The sequence below is a fragment of the Agelaius tricolor genome, unplaced genomic scaffold, assembly GCF_023055355.1.
Source record: "Agelaius tricolor isolate 1412-34295 unplaced genomic scaffold, bAgeTri1.0.p SCAF_10, whole genome shotgun sequence".
Taxonomy (NCBI): Eukaryota; Metazoa; Chordata; class Aves; order Passeriformes; family Icteridae; genus Agelaius; species Agelaius tricolor.
In genome coordinates, this window is record NW_027269270.1 from 20,030,572 (window position 1) to 20,051,327 (window position 20,756).

At 50.4% G+C, this 20,756-nt stretch overlaps 1 protein-coding gene across 3 annotated transcripts in view; it reads right to left on the reverse strand.

Annotated features, from left to right (window-relative positions):
• The window catches only part of LOC139593747 (unconventional myosin-X-like), a 95,531-nt gene extending 74,775 nt beyond the window's left edge, over positions 1-20,756 (reverse strand). For 2 of the 3 annotated variants that reach the window (XM_071435065.1, XM_071435066.1), the window contains exons 1-2: positions 15,024-15,181; positions 822-920 (exon numbers count right to left, since the gene is read on the reverse strand). In XM_071435065.1, coding sequence (XP_071291166.1) covers positions 822-920; positions 15,024-15,044 — 120 coding nt within the window. In that variant the 5' untranslated portion in view covers positions 15,045-15,181. Of the gene's footprint in view, positions 1-821; positions 921-15,023; positions 15,182-20,629 lie in introns of those variants that run through there. The other variant, XM_071435067.1, reaches the window with a different exon arrangement.

A 20,756-nucleotide genomic window follows, 5' to 3' on the forward strand; every position in this document is an offset into this window, starting at 1 on the left:
CAAAGCAGCCACCTGCAGGGCCCATTCACCAGAACAGCTGAGCAGGTCTAATTGCTCACTGCTGGAGGGCACAGTCCTGCCCATTTCCCCATCCTCCTCCCAGCCCAGGCACCAGTCTGACTCACCCAGAACCTCCCTGAAGGCTGTGGATAGTTTTCCCAGGGTTAGCCAAGCGAGCTGACTCACTGAGGACTTGGGTGATCCCCAGAGGTCCCTTCCTACCAATATTATTCCATGAGTACTGCACCAGGAGACCACAAGGAGCACAGAGCTGGAAATCAGGCAGAAAAGGAGCTTGTTCTTATCCCTGTTGGAGAGCTCTGCTCTCAGGGGAGCTTGGCTGCCTTGCTGAGCTGTCCTGTGCATCTCTGCAGCCTTTACACACTGACTGGCACAGGGAGCCACTGCCACGTGCCCCTGGCCAAAGGGCTGACAGCAAAAGCTGCTGAAGCAGCTGGTGGTGAGCACAAGCACCCCTAGAGTGGCACAGCTTGGCAGGAAGGGCTGCTTGGTTATTGGAGCTGCCTCCTTCCAGGAGCATTTAGCCAATATAATGATTTTGTTAGGCTGTTAATGCAGCTCCTTCAAAGATGGCACAAGGGAAACCAAGAAAAGTGAGGTAGGCAGAGAAATGAAGAGAACAAGAAGAACTATCTTCTCCTTTTAACATTTGTTAGATATTTGGTGTAACAGAGCTGGGTCACTTTTCAGAGAGAATTGCAGCATTTCCATTGATAAATTTCAACATGATGGTCATGCAAAATGAAGAAGTCCATCTTTCAGCTTGGCATAGGGTACAAACTCATGCAAACTTCACTTACCATGCCATAATCTGAGGTGAAGAGAACATTTCCATTGGCACACAAGCCAACAGTGCATGGCTGCAGCTGGTCCTGCTCCTGCAGCCATACCCTGGCACCCTGCAAAAACCAGAAGACATCCCATTAGAAAGAACTGGAGCCTGTGAGATCTGCACCCAAGGAAAGCTGGGGGAAGCTGCAGTATTCAGAGGCTACTTCCAAGCTACAGCTTCTTAAAATATTTAAGTAAGTTCATTTTCAGAGAAATTGGGTTTGTTTTTTCCTTATGTAACAGAAGCGGAAGAAAAAGCAGTTTTAATGAGCTTCATGCGGAAACTAAAGTAAGGAAACACCAATTTTTATAGAAAGTGTCATGGAAAGATACCAACACATAGAATAGTTGGTTTGACTGTCTAAATATTTTAAAACTTGGAATAGCCGGTCATTAAAAGCCATGCTATAATAATAATAGAAAATATAAATAAAGCATGTTTACAATGTAAACAATACACCCACGCATCATTGTAAGTCAAAATGCTTCCAGAAATCACCAGCTAAGAGGATTTCACAGAGCTTTGTTTGCAAACTCTGGCAAGAGTTTCCTTTGGTAAATGACATGACCTGAGTGTTTCTCTGATGTATATACACACAGATGTATACACAATGGTCCTTATGCCTGATGTATGTACGCACTGGTGTTTATATCTGGGTTTTTTATATGATGTTGCACATACACTACAACATCTTAAACTTCTCCATGTCTCTCAAGACAAGTCTGAGCACAAACCCAGATTTCTGGTAACACACATGCAGGGATCTGCAGGACAGGTAGATCTCATAGCTGGCCTACCAAAATATTAAGGAAAACAAGTTTGCTGGATTGGCCTCTTCTGCCTGTGGGACCTGGTACAAGGGAAAGAACAGGAGCACGAAGGCAGATCAGGGCATGACCTGCAATTACAGAGCTAGGTATGAAGTCACACCACATTTCAGTTATTGCAAACTAATCACTTCCATGTCTTCCCATAGAAATCACATAAACTCTGCTTAGATAAATATTGAGAAAAATCCAAAGTGCTCAACTGTTGAGTAACATTAGGGCCATGCTGTCTTTCATTGATTCATAGACTGACTTTCTTCCTATATTTTTTAATGCCCCTAAATTATTGATTGTGAGCTTTAAGCCCTTCCTACCCTCTTAATCCCATCAGCACCATTAGCTCTTTGCTTGTAGGCTTAATATGTTTGAAGAAATTGAATAGTGTTTCTATATTACATTATCCAAAATGTGAAACACTAATTCTATTTTTAATGATTTGTTTTTAGTTTAGGTGGGTTTTTTTAAACTACTTAAGTCACTCTAAACACTTTAGTACCCCGGACTTTCCTTGCTGTAGGAGATACATCTATAGGCCAATCTCCAGTCCTCCCAACAAAAGATCTGGGTTTAATGACATTAAAAAGGTGTACATAATTCTAGCTTTACTGCTGTGCTCTGGTCTAGAGTTTCAAGCAGATTAATCTCCCCTCACCAAGTGAATGAAAAGCACCATTGCATCTGATCAGCACCTAAACCCATGAATAGTCTGCAGAGATCAACCTCATGGCCAGTGAACAATAGCAATAGAAAAAAATGGAATCTTACATTACAGATTTGAGATCCCAGAGTGCTGGTGTGGACAGTACATCACACACAGATTTTGAGGAACTATACAGAGGATTTGTTACATCCCCTTAAGTTTTCTGAAACTCTGGATGCTTGAAATAAAGTGTCCTGAGGCATCTGGGCAAGACATTGCTATTGAGAAATCATCAATTTCCCAAATCACATTCTGACTGGTGTGCATAAACATATGCACATCAACATGTGTTTGAAAATTTTTTTGCTACTTTCAGCGGACTCCTATTACCACCATGGTAGAAAGCAAAGAGTCAGAAAACAGGAAAGATGTGTCTCCAAACAGAGGGATGAAAGAAAGCCTTTTATAAGACACTTAGTGTAAACATCCCCAACAGTGCACTCCAATGCCTTCAGACACCAGTAACCCAGGATGGCAGGGATGAGAGCCTGAGGCAAGTGCAGTTTAATCAGAAGACAAGTCTGCACCCCGCCATGCACACTGTGCCCCAGTGCCACAGCACACACACCCTGTGTATGGCAGTGTGCCACCATCACAGCACCCTAAACACTCTGCCCCTGGAGACCAGGGGCATCCAGGTTACACAGACTTCCTGCTCCCTGAGCTCAGAAATTAACTTGGAGCTACAGGCAGTTGATAATCTGACACAGAAGGGACAATCCATGGGCATGAATACTGTTATTTAATAGCTACCACTCAGAAGGGAAAGGGGGAGATAGACAATGGGTCACTCAGCTATCTTCAACACATAGAAATTATCTAAAAGTCCAGACTGATTCAGACCCCTTTCCCAGCAGAAGTCCATGTGCAAAAGTATTAACAAATACTCCCAAATACTCCTCCAAGGAGACACAGCTCTTTTGTACAACACCACACAAGCTTATGGCAGGTCCTTCTGTGAGCTGCTAAGGAATAGAAGGCAACATGCTGAAACTCCCAGGCCCTGTGATATTCCAGCTGCCCAGAATGACTTACTTCAGTTTACTCTCATGTTGTAGCTATTTGTACAACAGCAATTGCCTCTGCACAGCAGAGTAACTGCACCCAGTTATGCTGTTTCCAAAAGGAATATTCTGCTGAGACAGCCAGAAAAGGAACCACAGAGCAAATAAGTATTTTAACTTCTGCCCAGCATAGCCATAGCCCCATTTCCTGAAAGGCAGAGTTTGTTTCAGTGCATCTCCTTTCACCAGGCCTTTTCTCTAAACATGAAATTCCCCAAGGAGCCTTGACTAAATACGGGAGCAGATGGTGGCACCAAAGAGACTGCCCCACTTTACTCCCCTGTCCCCCAATGCCAAACATCTCATTGATCAGTTGAAAAGATTAAATTGAGCAGAAAACTTCCAAAAATTGCCTGGCAGCAAGGCTGAACTTCCACAGGAGAAGCAAGGTCAGGAGAACTGAGCAGTGCCCAGCAGTGATGTGCCAGCTCGGGGGAGCCCCAGCTCCCACAAGCACCATGATGGGAAACCCTGCTCTTCCAGGACAAGAGTAAAAACTCTTCAGCTTCCATTCTGGGATACAGGAGATCCACCCTCACCCACAGACAAAACAGTTTAACAAAATGAAGCAACAAGCAATCACCAATTTGAGAACACCTTAAGACAGAGGAGAAACAGCAGTGATGATTTTGTGTAATCACTTTCCATCAAATAAAGCTGGCTGAATACTGATCATGCAGTTAACTCAAGCCCCTTATATAATGAGCTCATCCCCACCCAATTATTCTTTTACTAGGAGTTTATTAGGATGGTCTACTGCTTTGGTTTTAAAGGGAACAAGAGCAGGAACAGAAAGGAAGAATAAAACAGTAATGTACCAGTTCCTATATCGAGGGCAGGGCACTCAGATGTTAAACAAACTCTGAGACCAACATCCTCATTCCTATGGCCTCAGTAACAATCTGTCCATGAACTTGCCTTGCCACAAAGTGCACAGCAAAGCACAATCCTGAAAAGTGATCTTGTACCACGGGGTTGTAATTCAGAAAATAAAGTTGCTTGCATACAGAGAGCAGTGTTTCATCAGTACTGGCCCATGGTCACACCATCATGCCTTCCACTGTGGACAGTAAACTCTAAGATGTCATTTCTCAGTTCAAATAACACATGGCACTTTGGATCCTAGACTCAGAAATAAATAACATTTCCTGCTATTCATGATATCAAAATTCAATTGAAGCCACAGATCTCTTGGCCTTTTCTGCCTTTTTTTTTTTTAAGAGTGACTGAAACTAGAAGTTCTCCCTTGCATTCACATGCCTGTATCTCACCTCAGGAGATGTACTATGGTGGGTCAGCAGGGAAGGAATAAGGGAGATCTTGTGTGCTGCACCCAGGGCATGGGCAGAGAGGCAGAAAGGCAGCACACAGCCCTTACTGCAGCAGCAAGGCATCCACACATTGAAGTAGAGTGTGTAGCCAGCAGCTACATCCTCTCATCAGTTATCAGCTGCTGAAGGCAGCAAGGTAAGCTCCAGAGCACAAGACACAAAACTCCATACATGCAGGTGCCTTGGCCTCTCCAGGGCCTCCCAGTCCAGCAGGAGACCCATTCAGGGACTGACATGAGAAAGCAGTTCCACAGCTGTATCACTCTTCAGAAACAAGTCTTGCTATTCTGTTCTCCTTACTCCATGTTTTGGACTACCCTTGAATCTTCATGATTTCCCAGGACATCCTCTGTCTTCTGGGAACTGCTTCTTCCCAGGCACAAGCAAGAATGAGCTGTCTCAGCTGAACTTCAGGACACAGCAGGGCTGCCCCTCTCTGAGTGCACTTAGACATCCCACTCCCCCTTGTGCACAAACCCACACAACTGCCAGGACTAACATGCTCAGGAGGGGCTAAACCAGGATGGCTGCAACAATTTTCCAGGGTTATTCAGAGAGGAAAAGTAGTTTTGTTTGAAAGACACCTTTCAGTGTGTGAAAGGAGCATACAATTGTCTGCTTTTTCCAGTACAGGATGTTTTTAATGTTTTCTTTGTGTCTGAACTTGACTGTCTCAGCCTCCAGATCTACCTACAAACACAATACTACAAGAGGTTCTTGCAATGCCTTCCTTGATTTAGGTAATTATACCAAATCAGCCCTTCTGCAAGGGGCAGGGATGTCTCAAAAACCTACACCCCTGCACTGAGAGTCTGAGACAAAAACCTCTGCGGGTGCAACAAGTTTTCAACTACAAGTACTATATACATAACTTACCTTTGTCCTCCTAGCACACTGAGGCTGTTCAGTGGGTATTGGGCACCCAAGCCTTGTGTTTCTCCTGGCAATGGATCCATATGCTCCTAGGCTTAGGAAAGGCTCTCCTGGCAGCACAGTGCTGAGCCAGCTCTTTTCCCAGCCTCAGTGGCTTTGTGGCTGCAAACCACGAAGCAGAGACTGGGCCAGAAAGGCCCTTGCAATTCAGACAAAGCCGGAATCAGGTTTCAATAAATGCACTTTCCAAGAGATTGATCTGAATGATCATGAATAAGTGATAGGATAAATACAAAGAGCCTTAGCTAATGGATGTAGGATTGGTGGGGAGGGGGAGTCCCTGGCAGCCTAGCCCCATATGGCAAGGAATGCAACTTTGCTGTTTTTCTGATGGCAGGCTGAAATGAAGCCATGGGCTGTATCTGATCAGCAAAACTGGGACCAGCTCCTGGAAGGGAGGGGCAGCCCAGAGATCACAGGTAAGAGAGACAGAAGCACCAGCTCAGTTGGCAGCAGCCAGCATGGAGCAGCTGGCAAGAGGGACAATACCTGCAAGAGCAGTAGGGATAACAGAAACCAAAGTCTACTTCTTGTCAGGCACGAGGGAGACACACTGTAGAGCAAAAAGGGGCTGGATTGTACCTGTCTGGTCCCACAATTCCCACACAGCAGCTCACTGAGCTCGGGCAGCCCCTGCAAGCCAGCAGGGCTCAGAGCTGCACAAACTGCAGCCATGGGTCCTGCTACTCCAGAGCTGCAGCCCAGGCTGAGCCCATGACTCATTCTAGTTCTGCCAATTAGCAGCCCCATTCCTCACTAATTAAGGAGCAGAGCCCTCAGTCTGCCAGCAGCTTTGCAGAATAGCAGTATCAGGAAAAGGTTTGTGCATTTTAAATAATCTAAGAGCATTAAGAGTTTTTCACTTTGGTCACTGATGTATATGCACTGCTTCCCACTCCCCTTTTGCCTCCCCCTCCCATCTGTTCTGTTCCTGTCTCCTCCCCCAGTTTGGCTGCTGCACAGCTTCTCTTCTCACTCTCCAGAACATCTCCAAATATTTCCCAGGAAATGCCTGGTTTGTGGAGGTAATTCTTAATCTTCTCAAAGAAGCAGCTACACACTACAGGAACCACACCAACTGCTTGTCTTGTCATGGGCAGGGAGGGAATGAACCCCCAGCTGTTTTCCACATACTTCAGAGCTGCCCTTTGCCATGAGCACAAGGTCCACAGAAAGGAGGCAGGTGTGAATCCTTCCGGACGCCGCTGTACACTCTCTCCAAGCTCAGTTTAAGATAAGCTGCCCCCTGCAATTCCACCATGGCAGTGGAGTCACTCTCCTCCTCAGATGAACTAATAGTCCTACAGAGCTTGCAACCACCTGAGCAACTTTCACCAGTCATGAAAATGCATACTGAATTTCATTAAGCTCATAAAAGTAAACACCACTTCCATGCCTTCATTACAAGCTCTTCCCTGCCTAAAACTTCAGTTAGGAACTGAATTAAAATGAGTTGTTCCCTAAGCACATTAATCACATGGGTATCTACAGATGTGTATTCCCTGTCACATCACAGCAGCACTGGCTTTCCTACACCCTTTCTGTACCCCTGAAAGAAAGGAGGTAATGTGGCATCTGCTAAACCCCAGCCAGGCCCTAGCAAAACTTCCCCTGACCAGCCTGCAGCTCAAAACTGAGCAAGTAAAAGGTATTCCTGCCCTGCTCTCAACTTGGGCAGTGCTTCTCAAAGAAGCCTCTCCCACCTGCCACCAAATATATAGCGAGGTGGCTTCTTTGCAGTTCCCTCCCTCTCTCAAATTCAGCCAATGGCTTCAAGGGTGAGGCTGGGCTGAGGGACAGTTGAGAAGTCTTGGAGGTCCACAGAATAGAGCCCAGGGCCTCAGGCAGCCACAAGGGTACAGTGGTCTGTCACTGGGCAGCCCCAGTGCCACATGTTTTGTAAAAATCACAGACAAGAGCCCTGAAACAGTATGTCTTCTGCAGTGTTTATTATGCATAATTTGGGATTATGCCCAATAACTTTTTGCATCTTGCCACATCCTTGACTTTCCCTACCTTGTGGAGTTCTACCACCTACTCACACATTATACAGAAACGTATGTTTTTAAACCAATCTCATCACTGTGAAGCACAAAATCCCTTTTTCTTGCAGTCAGAGGTAGAGGCACAGAGGAATTCAATCCACCTTCTCTGTCGCATCCATTATTTTCTGCTCTTTTGCCATGTCTCCCCCTATTTGTCATTTCACTAATAAAGTAATCTCAGGTTTTTAAACTCTTCATGTGAGACATTTTCCTGGTGTTTGCTCGTCCTCTGTGTCCTTCCTTCAAATACCACTCAGAAAGCAAGTGGAGTGCCTCTGAGCTGGGATGCAGTGTTTCAATCTGAAATAAGAGTGGAAATAGGGAAAAATGGGGCAAACAACCCATGTAAGAAAGAAGCTGGGAGACAGGAAAGACAGAAGAGTCTGTTTCACTCTTTTCTAAAATCACTGGGTACAAAGACATGTGCTAGTAGCAGCATCCAACTACTAGATGTGGATGGCAACACTGGGAGTTACCATAAAATTACAGAATAAATTGAGTTGGAGGAGCCTGCAAAGGTTATCAAATCCACCTCCTGGCCCTGCACAGGACCAAGAGTCACACCATGTGCTCCAGAGCATTGTCCAAATACTTCCTGAACTCTGGCAGGCTTGGTGCTGTGGTGATGGAGACAGAAGTTTCTAATAAACATCCCTGGAAAGCACCCATCTTGCATCACATTGTGACGCTGAAGTGCTTTCAGTAAATGGAAAGGACACAAAACATTTTAAAAATCAACAGGTCCAAGAGTTCCCAGAGATGTGTCCAATAAAGTTTCTCAACAGCTGCTATTAGTTTTTTATAAGTCTGGTAATGCTGAGGAAATTCCAAGAGATTGAAAGAGTCAGAGTCTAAATAGCAGTGATAGCAGGATTATCCCTAGCAACCATGGGTTGCTTAGTCTGAGAACCCAAGGGAAAATACAGAGGTTTTGCTCTCTGCTGTTCCATCTTAAGGATACTCTGGCTTTAACTGCTGTCCAGTGCCAGTTAACAGGGGGAAGGAAGTCGAGTCAAAAAGGCTTCTTCTTCCTTAGCATCCAAGCACACGAGATAAATAGGATCATGATTGACTCTCGTGGTGTTGCCCATGTAGAACACAGAATTTCAGTAAAAGTCAGCTCTTGAGGAGCAAACAGCAGCAAAGGGATCTCAAAACTGTTGTTATGGCTGGGGAAAATCACTACTAATTGAGGGAGTTTCCAACAAATGTCTGCAGTGACAGGATCAGTAGTATTTTATATTCTCATCAAGGACCTAAAATCTAAAGTAATTCTGACAGTACTAGCAGATGCCAACATCTGGCAGATAAGTAAGTCCCCACAAGGATGTGACCACCAGAGCAGTGTGGATTCCACAGCCCCCTGTTAGAACAAAACAGGATTAAAGTACAGCCAAACAGAAAGGTCATCATCAGGAGAGAAGGAATGCAAGGAGTACTTCAAACAGAGGAATGTCTTCTGGAAAGTCAGAGACCCAAAGAGGATTGCAAATTGCTGAGCAGAAACTCCCAGGACATTTGGTGGCAACAAGAGTTGATGCATGTCTGGGATGTATAAACAGGAGTAAGGAAGTTTACTGCTTACTTATGCTTTGAGGTGTGAGAAAGAAGCCTTCCAGAGACAACATAAAAGGCTCAGTCATTTTTGCTATTCAGAAAGATCCCTTGTAGTGCAAAAGTATTTGTGAAGATGTTAATGTCATTATGTAGATTTGCCAGAGCTAGGGCTGACCTATCTAGCCCAGACAGTGATAGTGGGGGGATTAGAGCAGCATGTGGCCCAGCATGGGCTGCAAACCTCATCTGTGTCCCTGCATCCTCAACTGACTCAGCCCTGCTGAGAGGACACGACAGACAGTAGTACTGAGACCCCTCTCTGCTACCTGCTGGCTCACCTTTGCCAGCAGCTCAGAGGCAACCTGGTGCCAGAAAATAATTTTTTGCAGACAGAGAAGCTATTTGGGACAAAGTGACTCTCATGAAGCAGAAGAAAAGTAGGACCTGAAAACGGATGGATCTGCCAGACACTTCAGAAATGAAGCAGGATTTATTTTAAAACAAGGTTGTGTAACCACTTGCAGAAACTGCAAAAAGCAAGGGATCCTCCAGAAATAAGAAGCCCTTCTAGAAAGTGTGATTCAGCCAAATCTTCATCATTGGCTCAAGATGCAAGTAACAGGAATAAAGAGCACTAATACACCCCCCATCATCCTAACCCTAATTTCCACCTTCTCATCAAATAGACTGATGACTGGATCTGTGAGAGTCCCCACCACCAGTTCAGTTGCTGTGATAATTATTGCACTTGTATGACAGGACCCCTCAGTCCCCTGGGCACTGTGCCAAGTGAGGCATAACAGGCCCTCCATAGGTGTTTTTCCTGAGACTAGGCTCTGCAGCACTGCTGAACTGTGGGTGATCTCAGATGGAAATGAGGAGGCAGAACTGCAGAGTTTGAGGTAACTGAAAGATAACCAGGAAATCCAGACTCTCACAAGTTTCAGTCTTAATAATCACATTTGGATAGTTTGCATATTCTCCTTACAGCAAAATGGGAAAAAGAAATTGCAAAACATTTGTGATCATTCTGTTAAATGTAAGTGTGGCAAGAAGTGAAGCCAGAGCAGAATAAGGTGGTTTTGGAGGCCACAATGGGGCAGCTGCATGCTGGCCCAGGGCAACCTGGCTTCCCTTCATGTGGAGGCTCTCACTGAGAGCCTGTGCCAGCCCACCCTCTTGCTGCTGATGGGATGTGACAAGGTCACAGCTCACGCAGCCTGGCTCCAGATGAATGCCCTAAGGAGGGAGCTAGCAGGACTCCCTCTCTTCCACCAGACACTTCTTCCTGTCACCTTTGGCACAAGAGCTTTCTTCCTTGCAATTGCTGCTCCAAAACAGGGCAGTCGAACCCTTTTGTCCTATATCTGCCTCCTTATCACTCTGAATGGTTTGGGGGAGCTTGGATGGAGGATCCAACAGCTTGGATGGAGGATCCCGTGTGTAGGAACATCCATGCTACACCAGCTGCATGGATATCTTCAAGGACAGTGATACTGCTCTTCAGCTGCACTATACAGGCAAATTAAACAGAGGGGGTGTGCTTTGTGTGCTATTGATACAGAGAGCATTACATACACAAGATGGATGTTACAGCCAGCATTTCTCTGTCTCTTCTTAAACCCTACGGGTTCTCTTTCTGAGAGGTCACAATATTCTCAGTAGACTGAGAGGAGGTTGTCAGGGGAAGCTGGCAAAGCACATGTTCCTGAGAGGTGGAGAGAGGCTTGGCCAGAATACTCCTTCAAAGAGCAGCCTCACTGCTAAAGAAGATGATGTTCTAGTACCTTTTCTTCCCAAGATGGCATTTTCCTAAGACAATGGTTGTTAACCCATGGGCATTCAGCTTACTGTTATCTGTAAAGACAGCCCATCACTCATGGTCAGCATCATCCACGTCAGCTGAACCATTTCCCTTATCTCAGACAAGAGTCTCTGGATAGATTCTCCTAGACATCTGGCCATGTTCCTCTCTCACAGGAGCTCCTCCTTCTCCCAACTGCAGGGCGCATGGGAAAGGCAAACCAAGCTGTTGAGAAACCTAATCCAGCCATGTACAAACCCTTCCCACCCAGCACAACCTGGGCTCCCTGGGGACACAGGTCTCTGGATGATGCATCCAAGCAGCTGCAACAGAGAGCCCAAAGGTGGTGACAATTGCATGTGCAACCAAAAATCAGACCAGTCCTGTACCTGCTGCACCCATGAATCAGGCAGGCTCCACACCGCAAAGGTGCATTCACAGTCAAGTCCTTTCAGTTGTTCCCTTACCCATGTTCCCCATCTGCCTGCAGATGTTTATACACATGACTTCATGCCATTAGATGCCCAAAGCACAGCAAATTCAGTTGAGTGTCTTGGAGCCAGTAAAGGACCACACTTTGTAGACTCCCTGATGGCTTTATGGAGCAGTCAGGCACTTTCCACTTGCATCAAGTAGTCAGCAGTCAGGGCAAAGCTGCCAGAGCAAAAGAAACCTGGCAGAGGTAGCTGCTTTCCACCTCAGTTTGGGGCCAAGAAAGCTCAGGTGCATGCATGGTGGCAACTCCAGTGGCCTTAGTACCCTTCACAGCTTTGACTCTGAGGCTTCTCCCTGATCTGCATGTATTCCCCAGAGAGATGGATCCCCTCCCTGTCTCCATGGCAGATACCCTAGGCCACAAAGAAGAGAAGGGCTGTGGCCAGGGAAGGATGGGGAACATGGGGAATAGTGAGTGAAGACCATGACAGATGTAGAGAGGACAATTCCAATCACCACAGCCATGCAGGAAATGAACACAGAATTACCCCGCCTTTCTCTCCCCATGTCAGAAAGCTTAAGAATTTCAGGGGATTTATTTTACAACACAGATGAAAAGCTTTGGATTTCACCACAAGAGCAATGAGGAAAACTGTTTAACACTTAAAATGCCAGCATTTCTAGGCCAGTGGCATGTGAGAAGGAGAGCAGCATCTGTGACTCCACTGGATGCTGCTCCTCAGTGCTGACTGACTAGGGGATCCTGCTAACTGGTCACTCCAACTGGAGTGCAGAAGGACAGGATGGGAGAAGTGTCTCCTTTAACCCTGCCCATGACATTCCTGCTCCTTAGGGGGAATTGGAGAGCGAGTCACATCCTCTGTGTCAACCCCACATCCTGCCCACACTCCAGACACACAGGGAAACCATCATCTGTCACCGTGCCACAGCCCGGGCCTGCAGGGCCCCTCCTCCTGCCTGGGCACAGGACTCCCTGCAGCAGCCAAGCAAGGATGGCAGGGCACACACACACGGCTCCTCCACTCCCACCCTGCTGCAGCAAAGGCCTCATCCATCACATCTCTGAGCCATGCTGCACAGCAGAGCTCCCATGGCAGAGGCACACACACATCTTTGTGCTGTACCACTCACTGGGGATGAAGGTTTTCTAATCTGACCCGCTTGGGATGTTGTGGGAGCAGAGCAGCAGCAGCACACTCCCCAGCAGCTCACTGTCCCTGGGGTCTGCAAGCAGAGGAGGGCACAGCACATGGGAAATCCTTCCACAGTGTCAAGCTGGCACAACTGGCCAAAACTATTCCTCCCTTGCAGAACCAGGATGGCAAGCGGGTTGAACCCTCCACAAAGCCATTTTGGTCTCCAGCATGCCAAAGGGGGAGCTAGGGGAGCTGTGAGGACCCATGGCATCCCCACCTAATCCCAAACACTGATCCACAGCTGAGTGTGATAATCTAAATGCTGCAAGCACAGCATGGGCGCCTGCTAAGGCAAGACCAAGAGCACACTGGGGTTTAAGCTATTCACTCTAAGACATGACATGCATCCCCTGGGACAAGCTCATATTCTGCTGCTGCAGAAAGAAGTGAAGCAACTCCCTTCTACTCAGGCTTTCCCTCCCACTAAGAACCCCCATGGAGAAGGAGGAAGAGTGGCTGGGGTGCAGCAAATGCCAAACATTCCGGCTTTGGGGAAGTCACATTCCCTCTCTCCCACCCCCACTGCCTTTCCTGCAAAGCAGAGTCGGATGCTTTCCTGCACACACTCACCCCAGTTCACCAGCCTTGCCTACCTTGTTTCGTCAGGATTAAAGTGATTTACAAGAGACGTGTGACTCTTAGAGAGACTCTGGCTCCAGGACTGCCCCTCAGCCCTTCCCTGGAAATCCCTGTTTCTTCAGATAATGGCAGAATCATGCCTGGACAGCGTCCTGGAGCTGGACAAAGCAGGCAGTTCTCTGAAGGGTGCTACTTGCTGAGGCGTGCACCTCTGGGCATCCCCTTTCCAGCCTCCCATTCCCATCAGTTCCTTCAGACTCCAAAGTGGCTACTCCTGTTGCAAGAGGCCAGGAGGTTCCTCCTGACAGAGGGGTGGGCATAAAGGCTGTGGTGAAATGGCCCTTTGGGAAACTCTGGCCTCCATCTGATTAGATACAGACGGCCCAGACTTCCAGGAGCAGCAGGTTAATCAGTTAATGGCTGGGGGATGCTGGCGATGCGCTGCCGCATGCTGTGGGGCAGCCCCAGCCGCACAGCCCGGGGGCAGCCACTCCTTCCTCTCTGCGGCCAGATCTGGGAAAACATCTGTTCTGATAAAGAAAGCGCTTCACCAGGGAGGGGGCAGGCCCGAGCCCATCAGCTACTCCAGCCCAGCGACCACGGGCTGCTCCGGAGCGCTGCTAGCTCCCCCTCCGCACCCGTGACTCGCAAGGCCAGACACTGGGGTTAATGGCCTGGAAACCATCTGGGGGCTGGAGGGGGCAGATGTGTCATGCCCCAAACAGGAGGCTTTCAGACCTCAGCGGCAGACCTCCAGAAGGCCCCGTCACCCCACAATGTCTGCCATGCCCACTGCCAATGCCACGGGCATCCACTGTCACCATGGGTCCAAAATGGGCTGCCCTGGCCTTGCACCCACCTGCCCCTCACAACCAAAGCCATCACCAGGCTGGGCTGAAGACCCGTGTTTGCTCAGGCACGAAAAACGGCACGGAGAATTTCGGAGCGTCTGGGCTGTGCCCGGCACCTGGCCCCGCGCACTCAGTGACTCGCTCCCCACGGCAGCACCGTGCCCGCACGGCCGTGTGCTCAGCCGGGGAGGGCACCGCGGCCAGGCGGGACCAGAGCCGCGGGTACAGTACGGGTCCGGCCTCGGGCAGCCGCTCTGCCCGCCGGCGTGACGGTGACTGGGCAGCGGCCCCGAAGGGCAGGGCGCTCCCGCCGCACGCTGCCCGCCTGCCCACCGGCCCGGTGCCCCCGAGGCCAGCCGCTCTGAGACACACACATGCAGGCAGGAGCAGCCTCCGGACCCTGAAGTCGTTCCAGAGGATTAAGGAGCCAGCACCGGGCAGCCATGACTATCATGCGACAAACCCTCTCCTCCCGCAAGCAGCCCCCGGTCGGCATTGCCGACACCGCACATCGGCCGGGCTCCGGCTCCCGCAGCCCCTTCAGCCCCTCGCTGGGTTGCGCGGTGCCGCGCCGGGCTGGGGAGCGCTCGGGGACAAAACCCTGCGCATCCCATCGCTCCAGAGAAAGTGCAGGCGGGACCGTCTCGGCGAGGGGGCAGCGGGGGCGCGGCGCGGCCCGCGGGGAGCGCACGTCCCACGGCCCCGGGGCGCTCCTGGCCCGGGCACGGCACCCCGATGCCCGTCTGAGACCCAATCCTGCCGGCCTCCGCCCGGCCCCCGCCTCTGCCAGCCCCGAGCGGGGCCGAGCCCGTCCCGCCGCTGCCCACCTGGCGCAGAGCGGCGTCCATCGGCGGAGCCCCCGCGGAAGCGCAGCCCCGGCTCTCAGCGCCGCACCGCCGCGGCCGGGCGGGCACGGCTCCCGGCCCCGCGCCGCGCTGGCTCCGCCTCGCCGGCCGCGGGCAGCGGGGAGCGGCCGGGCCGCCCGCTCCGCCCCGCTCCGCCCGCCCGGGAGTGCGGCTGCTGCGGCAGCGGCGGGGCCGTGCCCGTGCCGGAGCGCTCAGGAGCGGGATGAGAGTGGCGAGGAAGAGGAGAGCATCTCGAGAGGAGGGGACTGAGAAGGGCTGGGGTGGGGGAGGCCCGAACGGCCGGTGCCACCCTCGGGCATGCAACGGGAACGGGGAACCACTGCTGTACACAGGCACAGGAGCCAAGTGTGGACCTTTGTAAGGACAACTGATGTCACCCAGAACAGCAAACGTTTCGGGTTTGGGGCTCCTTCAGCAGACCACCATAGCATGATGCAGGGAGAGGGACCATTAACAGGAATCCTGATAGAGCTTCGAAATGATGTCTCTGAGATTTGGAACAGGTGGCAGAGAGCAATACTCTGGGCAAAGTTTCTCCAAATCATAGTTCAAAGATAGAACTCGATCACAGATCAAAGTGTGGCCAGATCATAGTTCACAAGTGCTCTGTGAAGGTGTTTCTTTCCATCAGAATTTATTTCTTTTTTCTGAAAGAAAGGAAATCTAATGGAGGGATGTGGGGGAAGGGTTTTTAAATTTATTATTTTATAGTCAATAATGGGAGGGTTTTAAACTGCTTAAAACACAGAGAGGGTTCTGAGGTAGATTGGCAGTATCTTGTTCAACATCTGCCACTGGACAGAGTCACACTGAGGCCACTGCCTTACCTGTGATGACCACCCCCACCACTCTTCCACCTTCACTCTCTGGGCCTTTTGGTAGTTTCCTGGTATATGAGTCACTGTCAATGTGTCCTTCCATTTTGATACCAAGTTATTGAGAGCTATCCTGAGCGTGACTATCCAGGCTATTTTGTACTTGTGTTGGATTAGTTTAATCTACACCACTTTCCCTGTCTTATGAAAGCACCATGCAAGATGGCACCAGAAGCCCAACTGCAGTTCTTATCTCACATCTAATACCTCTATGCAGAAGGCCAATCGCTGTGTCAGAGAAGGGGATAGATCTACTCACAGTGTCCTTGACAGTCCTCCTTACAGCCACACATTTGTTGCCAGGCTGTTTCTGCCACAGCCAGCTTTCTCCTCGCGGGAGGAGAGGGGATTCCTGCTGATGCTGTTTCTGCAGACAGTTTTGGCTGCTAAGCTTCTCAGTTCTGGCTGGTCACCAGGGGGCCGTGGAGCTCCTCACAACCACGGGAAAGTTGAGGAGCACATTTCTTTCTCCTCTATCTGCCTGCCAGCCAGCAGTCTCCACCAGCAAGCATCTCTGCCACCAGACATCCCCTCCCAGACTTCTCAGGAGAAACTCTGGCCATGGTTCCTGTCATCCAGGATAGAAGAGAAGGATACAACCTTTCAAAAGGGCAAGGTTTTTAGCGTTTACACTATTGTTGACTGACACTTACCAAGAGGAAAATGGAAGATGCCTTGACCCAGTCCTTAGAACAAAGTAACTTTCCAACTCTTCAGTCAATAAACATTGGATTCCCCAAATGGGGCATCAGTGGCTGACGCTGTAAGCCCTATACTCAATCAGCTGAGTAGAAAAGGTGGGAAGAATCTTGACAAGAAACTTACACCTGAAATTTGTTCCTTTCTGCTACAGGATTAAAGCACTAGTCCTGCATTTGTACAGCCCAGTTGGAAACTGCAATCTCTGAACTGTTTCCTAGCTGGCTTTAGGTGCTGCTCCTGGGAAGGGCTGGCTGTGACCACCTACTGCTTCACAGAGCTTTGATAAGCAGGTGATTGCTGACTCACTATCACATGAGCCCCACTGTGCAGGAAAAGCCCAGGACCTCTCTCCAGCCCATCAGCCCCCCGCTCCTCCCCCCCAGCCTCGGGGCTGCCTCCTTCCCCAAACCTGGCACACTAGTGCTGACTGAGCGTTTGGCAGCAGTGTCAGCAACCCAGCGAGCTCCCGGCCCAGCTGCAGCCAGCACAAGAACCAGGATGCCATGGCTGTTCTCTGCCTGTCAGCAGAGTGCTGGGCTTGGGGACCAGGGCAGGCAGGTGCTGGTGGGTCTGAGCAGTGAGCTATCCCTGCATCCCTGAAAGGCAGCCGGCCCCGCACCCAGCCGTGGCAGCAGCAGACAGTGAGTCAGCTTCCTGCTGGGCTTTCCATGCCGAGGGAAGGTCGGCAGAGGACTGGCAGGAACAAGCTGAGGCAGGAATTCCTCCTGGACTCCAGACAATATCTTAATTTCCTCTTCTGCCACGGGTCTGGCACATTCCTGGGAGGCAGGCAGGCCAGCATGCCCCGCTGTGGGTGGGAAGATCTGACAGACTTGCTCTCCCATCAGCTGTGAAGGGACGAGCTGTGACACCTTGGCTGCAGGTCCTCAGTGGCTCATCAGAACTCTGCTCCTAGGGTGGAGGACTGATTTCCTCCACGGTCATCCCTGGGATGATCTCATCTGGGAGACTCAGCAGCAGAGGCAGGATACTTTGGACCAGACAAAGGCATAGGGAGGCACAGATGCAGAAGGGGAGCACCCGTTCTCTGCTGTGCATTGCCACCATCACAGCCCCCCCTGCCAGGCCCTGCTGCTTCACTGAGGCAAATTCTGCCTTGCACAAAGTACAGGACAGCCAGGAATGTGTTCACCAAAGATGGAGAACTACTGAGAACAGCAGCCAAAAATCAAGCATGCCACCCACTGCCGGACCCTGATGCCAAAGCACTCTCCTAACACAGCCTGCATGTATGCAAGAGGAAGGGGACACACAGACCATGCAGTAGGGTGCAAACTGATCCTACAGTTCTGGCCCTTTCCTTGTCCTAGTTTCACAATTCCTTGAAATCAGCGTATAAATCAACATCTGCAAAGGGCAGGTCCTCTCTTCTCCCATTCTCACATTGTGGGTAGCCCAGCCACCCCTCAGACTTGGTCAGTCTGGCCAGGCCAGCTCAGGCTTGGGCTGCTTGAACTCAGCTCATGAAGCTGTGGATCCCTCCTGCAGCCCCATCCCCTGCAAAGTGACAATGGTGATGATCAAAGCTCTGCCGAAGCTCTCCCTGCCCGGGGCTGCTCCGAGGCTCTGTGACAGGAATTAGCCTGAGCTCCTTGGGGACAGGATCATGTTTGTACCAGATGTGTCCCTGTTCCAGAGGAATGTGATTAAGGATGTCTGGAGAGGCTTTCACAGGGTCACACCAAGCACTGCGGCACCTGCTCCCCCAGAGAGCAGAGCCTGAGAGGGAATCCTGCTCCTAAGGGAGCACGGTGTGGGCTGGGGAGGGTTTATTTGTCCTGGGCACCCTGCTGGCTCCTGTATCACTTCAGCCACCAGCAGTGAGCCCGTCTCATTGCAATACACAGCGCTGCCTCTGCACACTACAGAGCTCAGGACAAGGGTGGCTACACCCTTGCTTAGTCTGATCACAGTGGGAAAAGCTTCTTATCCCATCCAGGCACAGGAATGCCCTCCAGGGCTGCCCTTTCTCTGTAGGTCAGGAAAACAGGATGTCGTCTTCATTTTCAGCCTGAGCACAAAAGCAGATCACTGGAGCAGATGGGCCCAGAGGGTGGATGGTGGACACATCCACCCCACTGTGACCATGTCCCTCTGAAGGACCCTCCTGAGCTTCATCACTGGGACAAGCACTACAGCTGGGACTTTCTACCAGCCCCATCTGCACTTGGCCATGCTGACAAGCCAAACCCATAATCGGGTATCTCCAGCTTTCTCTGCAGATAGCGGTCCTGCTTCTGTTCCTTCAGCCCAACCCTTCCTTCCTTTCCCTTCCACATCCCAGGCCACACATCCAGCTCCTGGAAGTGATGAGGTGAGGTTCCCTGCCACTGCTCCCTTTGTGCTGCTGCTGGTTTGCTTGGAGCCACAGCAAATCTGTGTGTGGCTTTTACACCTTGGCCACGAGAAATGCAGCCCCAGTGATGAGACTTGTGAATGAGGGAGCTGAACAGCACCAGGCTATAATTACAGTAGGAGCATGTGGGGAGAGGCCAGCCGAGCGCATCCATCTCATTTCCTCTCCTATTAAGTCTGCCCTGCTTTTGTTTGACCCAGACCAAACCTTGCTATTAATGGCACAATGCTGTGGAGGTCACAGCTGATTCTGCTACAAGCAGCTTTGTGGATTCTGCTCAACTAAATGCATAAGCAGGGCTTTGCTTGCAGATACCATTACTCTGTGATTCATGCTGTAGAAAGTACGTCAGGCAGCTGTGGTGGAGGCAATTCCCAGACTGGGCTGTTTTGCCAGGGGAGCTCTTTGTCTCCTTCACAACCAGCAACCCAGGCGAGCAAGCAAGGAGGTTAAATGGTGTATCATTACCCCTGGCTGTGGCTGAATTCTGCTGATGGGTGCTGGTAGCCTGAGCTGTGCACGTTTCTTCTTCCTGATCTTGCCTGCAGAGTTTCAGCTTGCAAAATAATTTTTGTGCTGAAGGAGAGAGCTCTTCTCGCTGTGCACCTGCAGCCAAAACGATGTCAGTCCCTGCCCTGTTCTGTGCTTGTCCCTTTTAAGTCCTGGGAGGCAACCTGGGAGGCAACCTGAAATGCTGTGCTCCTGGACTAGTGAAGGAAAAAAGCAGGCATGGCTGTGCTAACACCTCCAGGGCCAAAAAGTGAGTGCAGCCCCAGTTCAGAGCACCAGTAGCTGGCCCCAGCATCTGGCCAGGTGTCTGTGCTGAGGAAGAGAGCCTGGCAGAGCAGGAGGCAGCCTCAGCCTCTCCCAGCCCCAGTGAGGCTGCTGTACTGTGTGCTGGAGGGGGGGACATCCTCCAGGGACACTGGGCTGATGGATGAAGGAAATCATCCAGCTGGGCTCTTGCAGCAGAGATCACAAGGTCCCCCCTTCTCTGCAGAAATCACATGAGGAGGATTATTCTCCCATCCTGCTCAATGACAAGATCACATCTGGCAGCCCAGGGGGTCACAGAACAAAGTGGCAGGAGAGATGGGGGATGTTGTGCAGCACTGATGCTCAGCACTTCTCCTTGTTCTGACTCCTGCATGGCCCCCTCTGAGCCAGGCAGGACACTCATGGGTGCCAGCCCACCTCCTTGCTGCTCCCTGCAGGGAAGAAGCTTTGGCAGTCACATTTCAGAGCTCAGGCTGAGCCTTCCCAGTCCCCACCTCACAGCAGCATTGCCTCCTCTCTGCATGGGAGCTCATGAGAGCCATCTCTGCCAAGCAAGACACAGCAGCTTGTGACCAGGTATATCTCAGATAAAAGTATGTACCTGGACAGGGGAACCTTACACAGGCACAGATTTGTCCCAGAAGTGACTCAATCACTGCTGCAAAGAGTTCCTTTGGAGACCAGTCCCAGCACAGGCACCTCAGAGAGCCAGAGGGCTGGAGAGCCTTGAGGGGATGATGAGCTGGGAGGGATGGGGCAGGGGCACAGGGCAGCAGCCAGGAAGGAAACCTCCCAGGGAAAGGAGTGAAGGCCAGACAAATTACAGGAGCACTCACCTGTATTGAAGAAACATGCTGTCTGAGCCTGTGCCCAGGATTCAGACATCCCTGCTAGGAAAATATCATTTGCTAAGACCTGTGTGAGGGAGAAGAGCTCGATGGAGCTTCATCTCTTCCCTGTAGT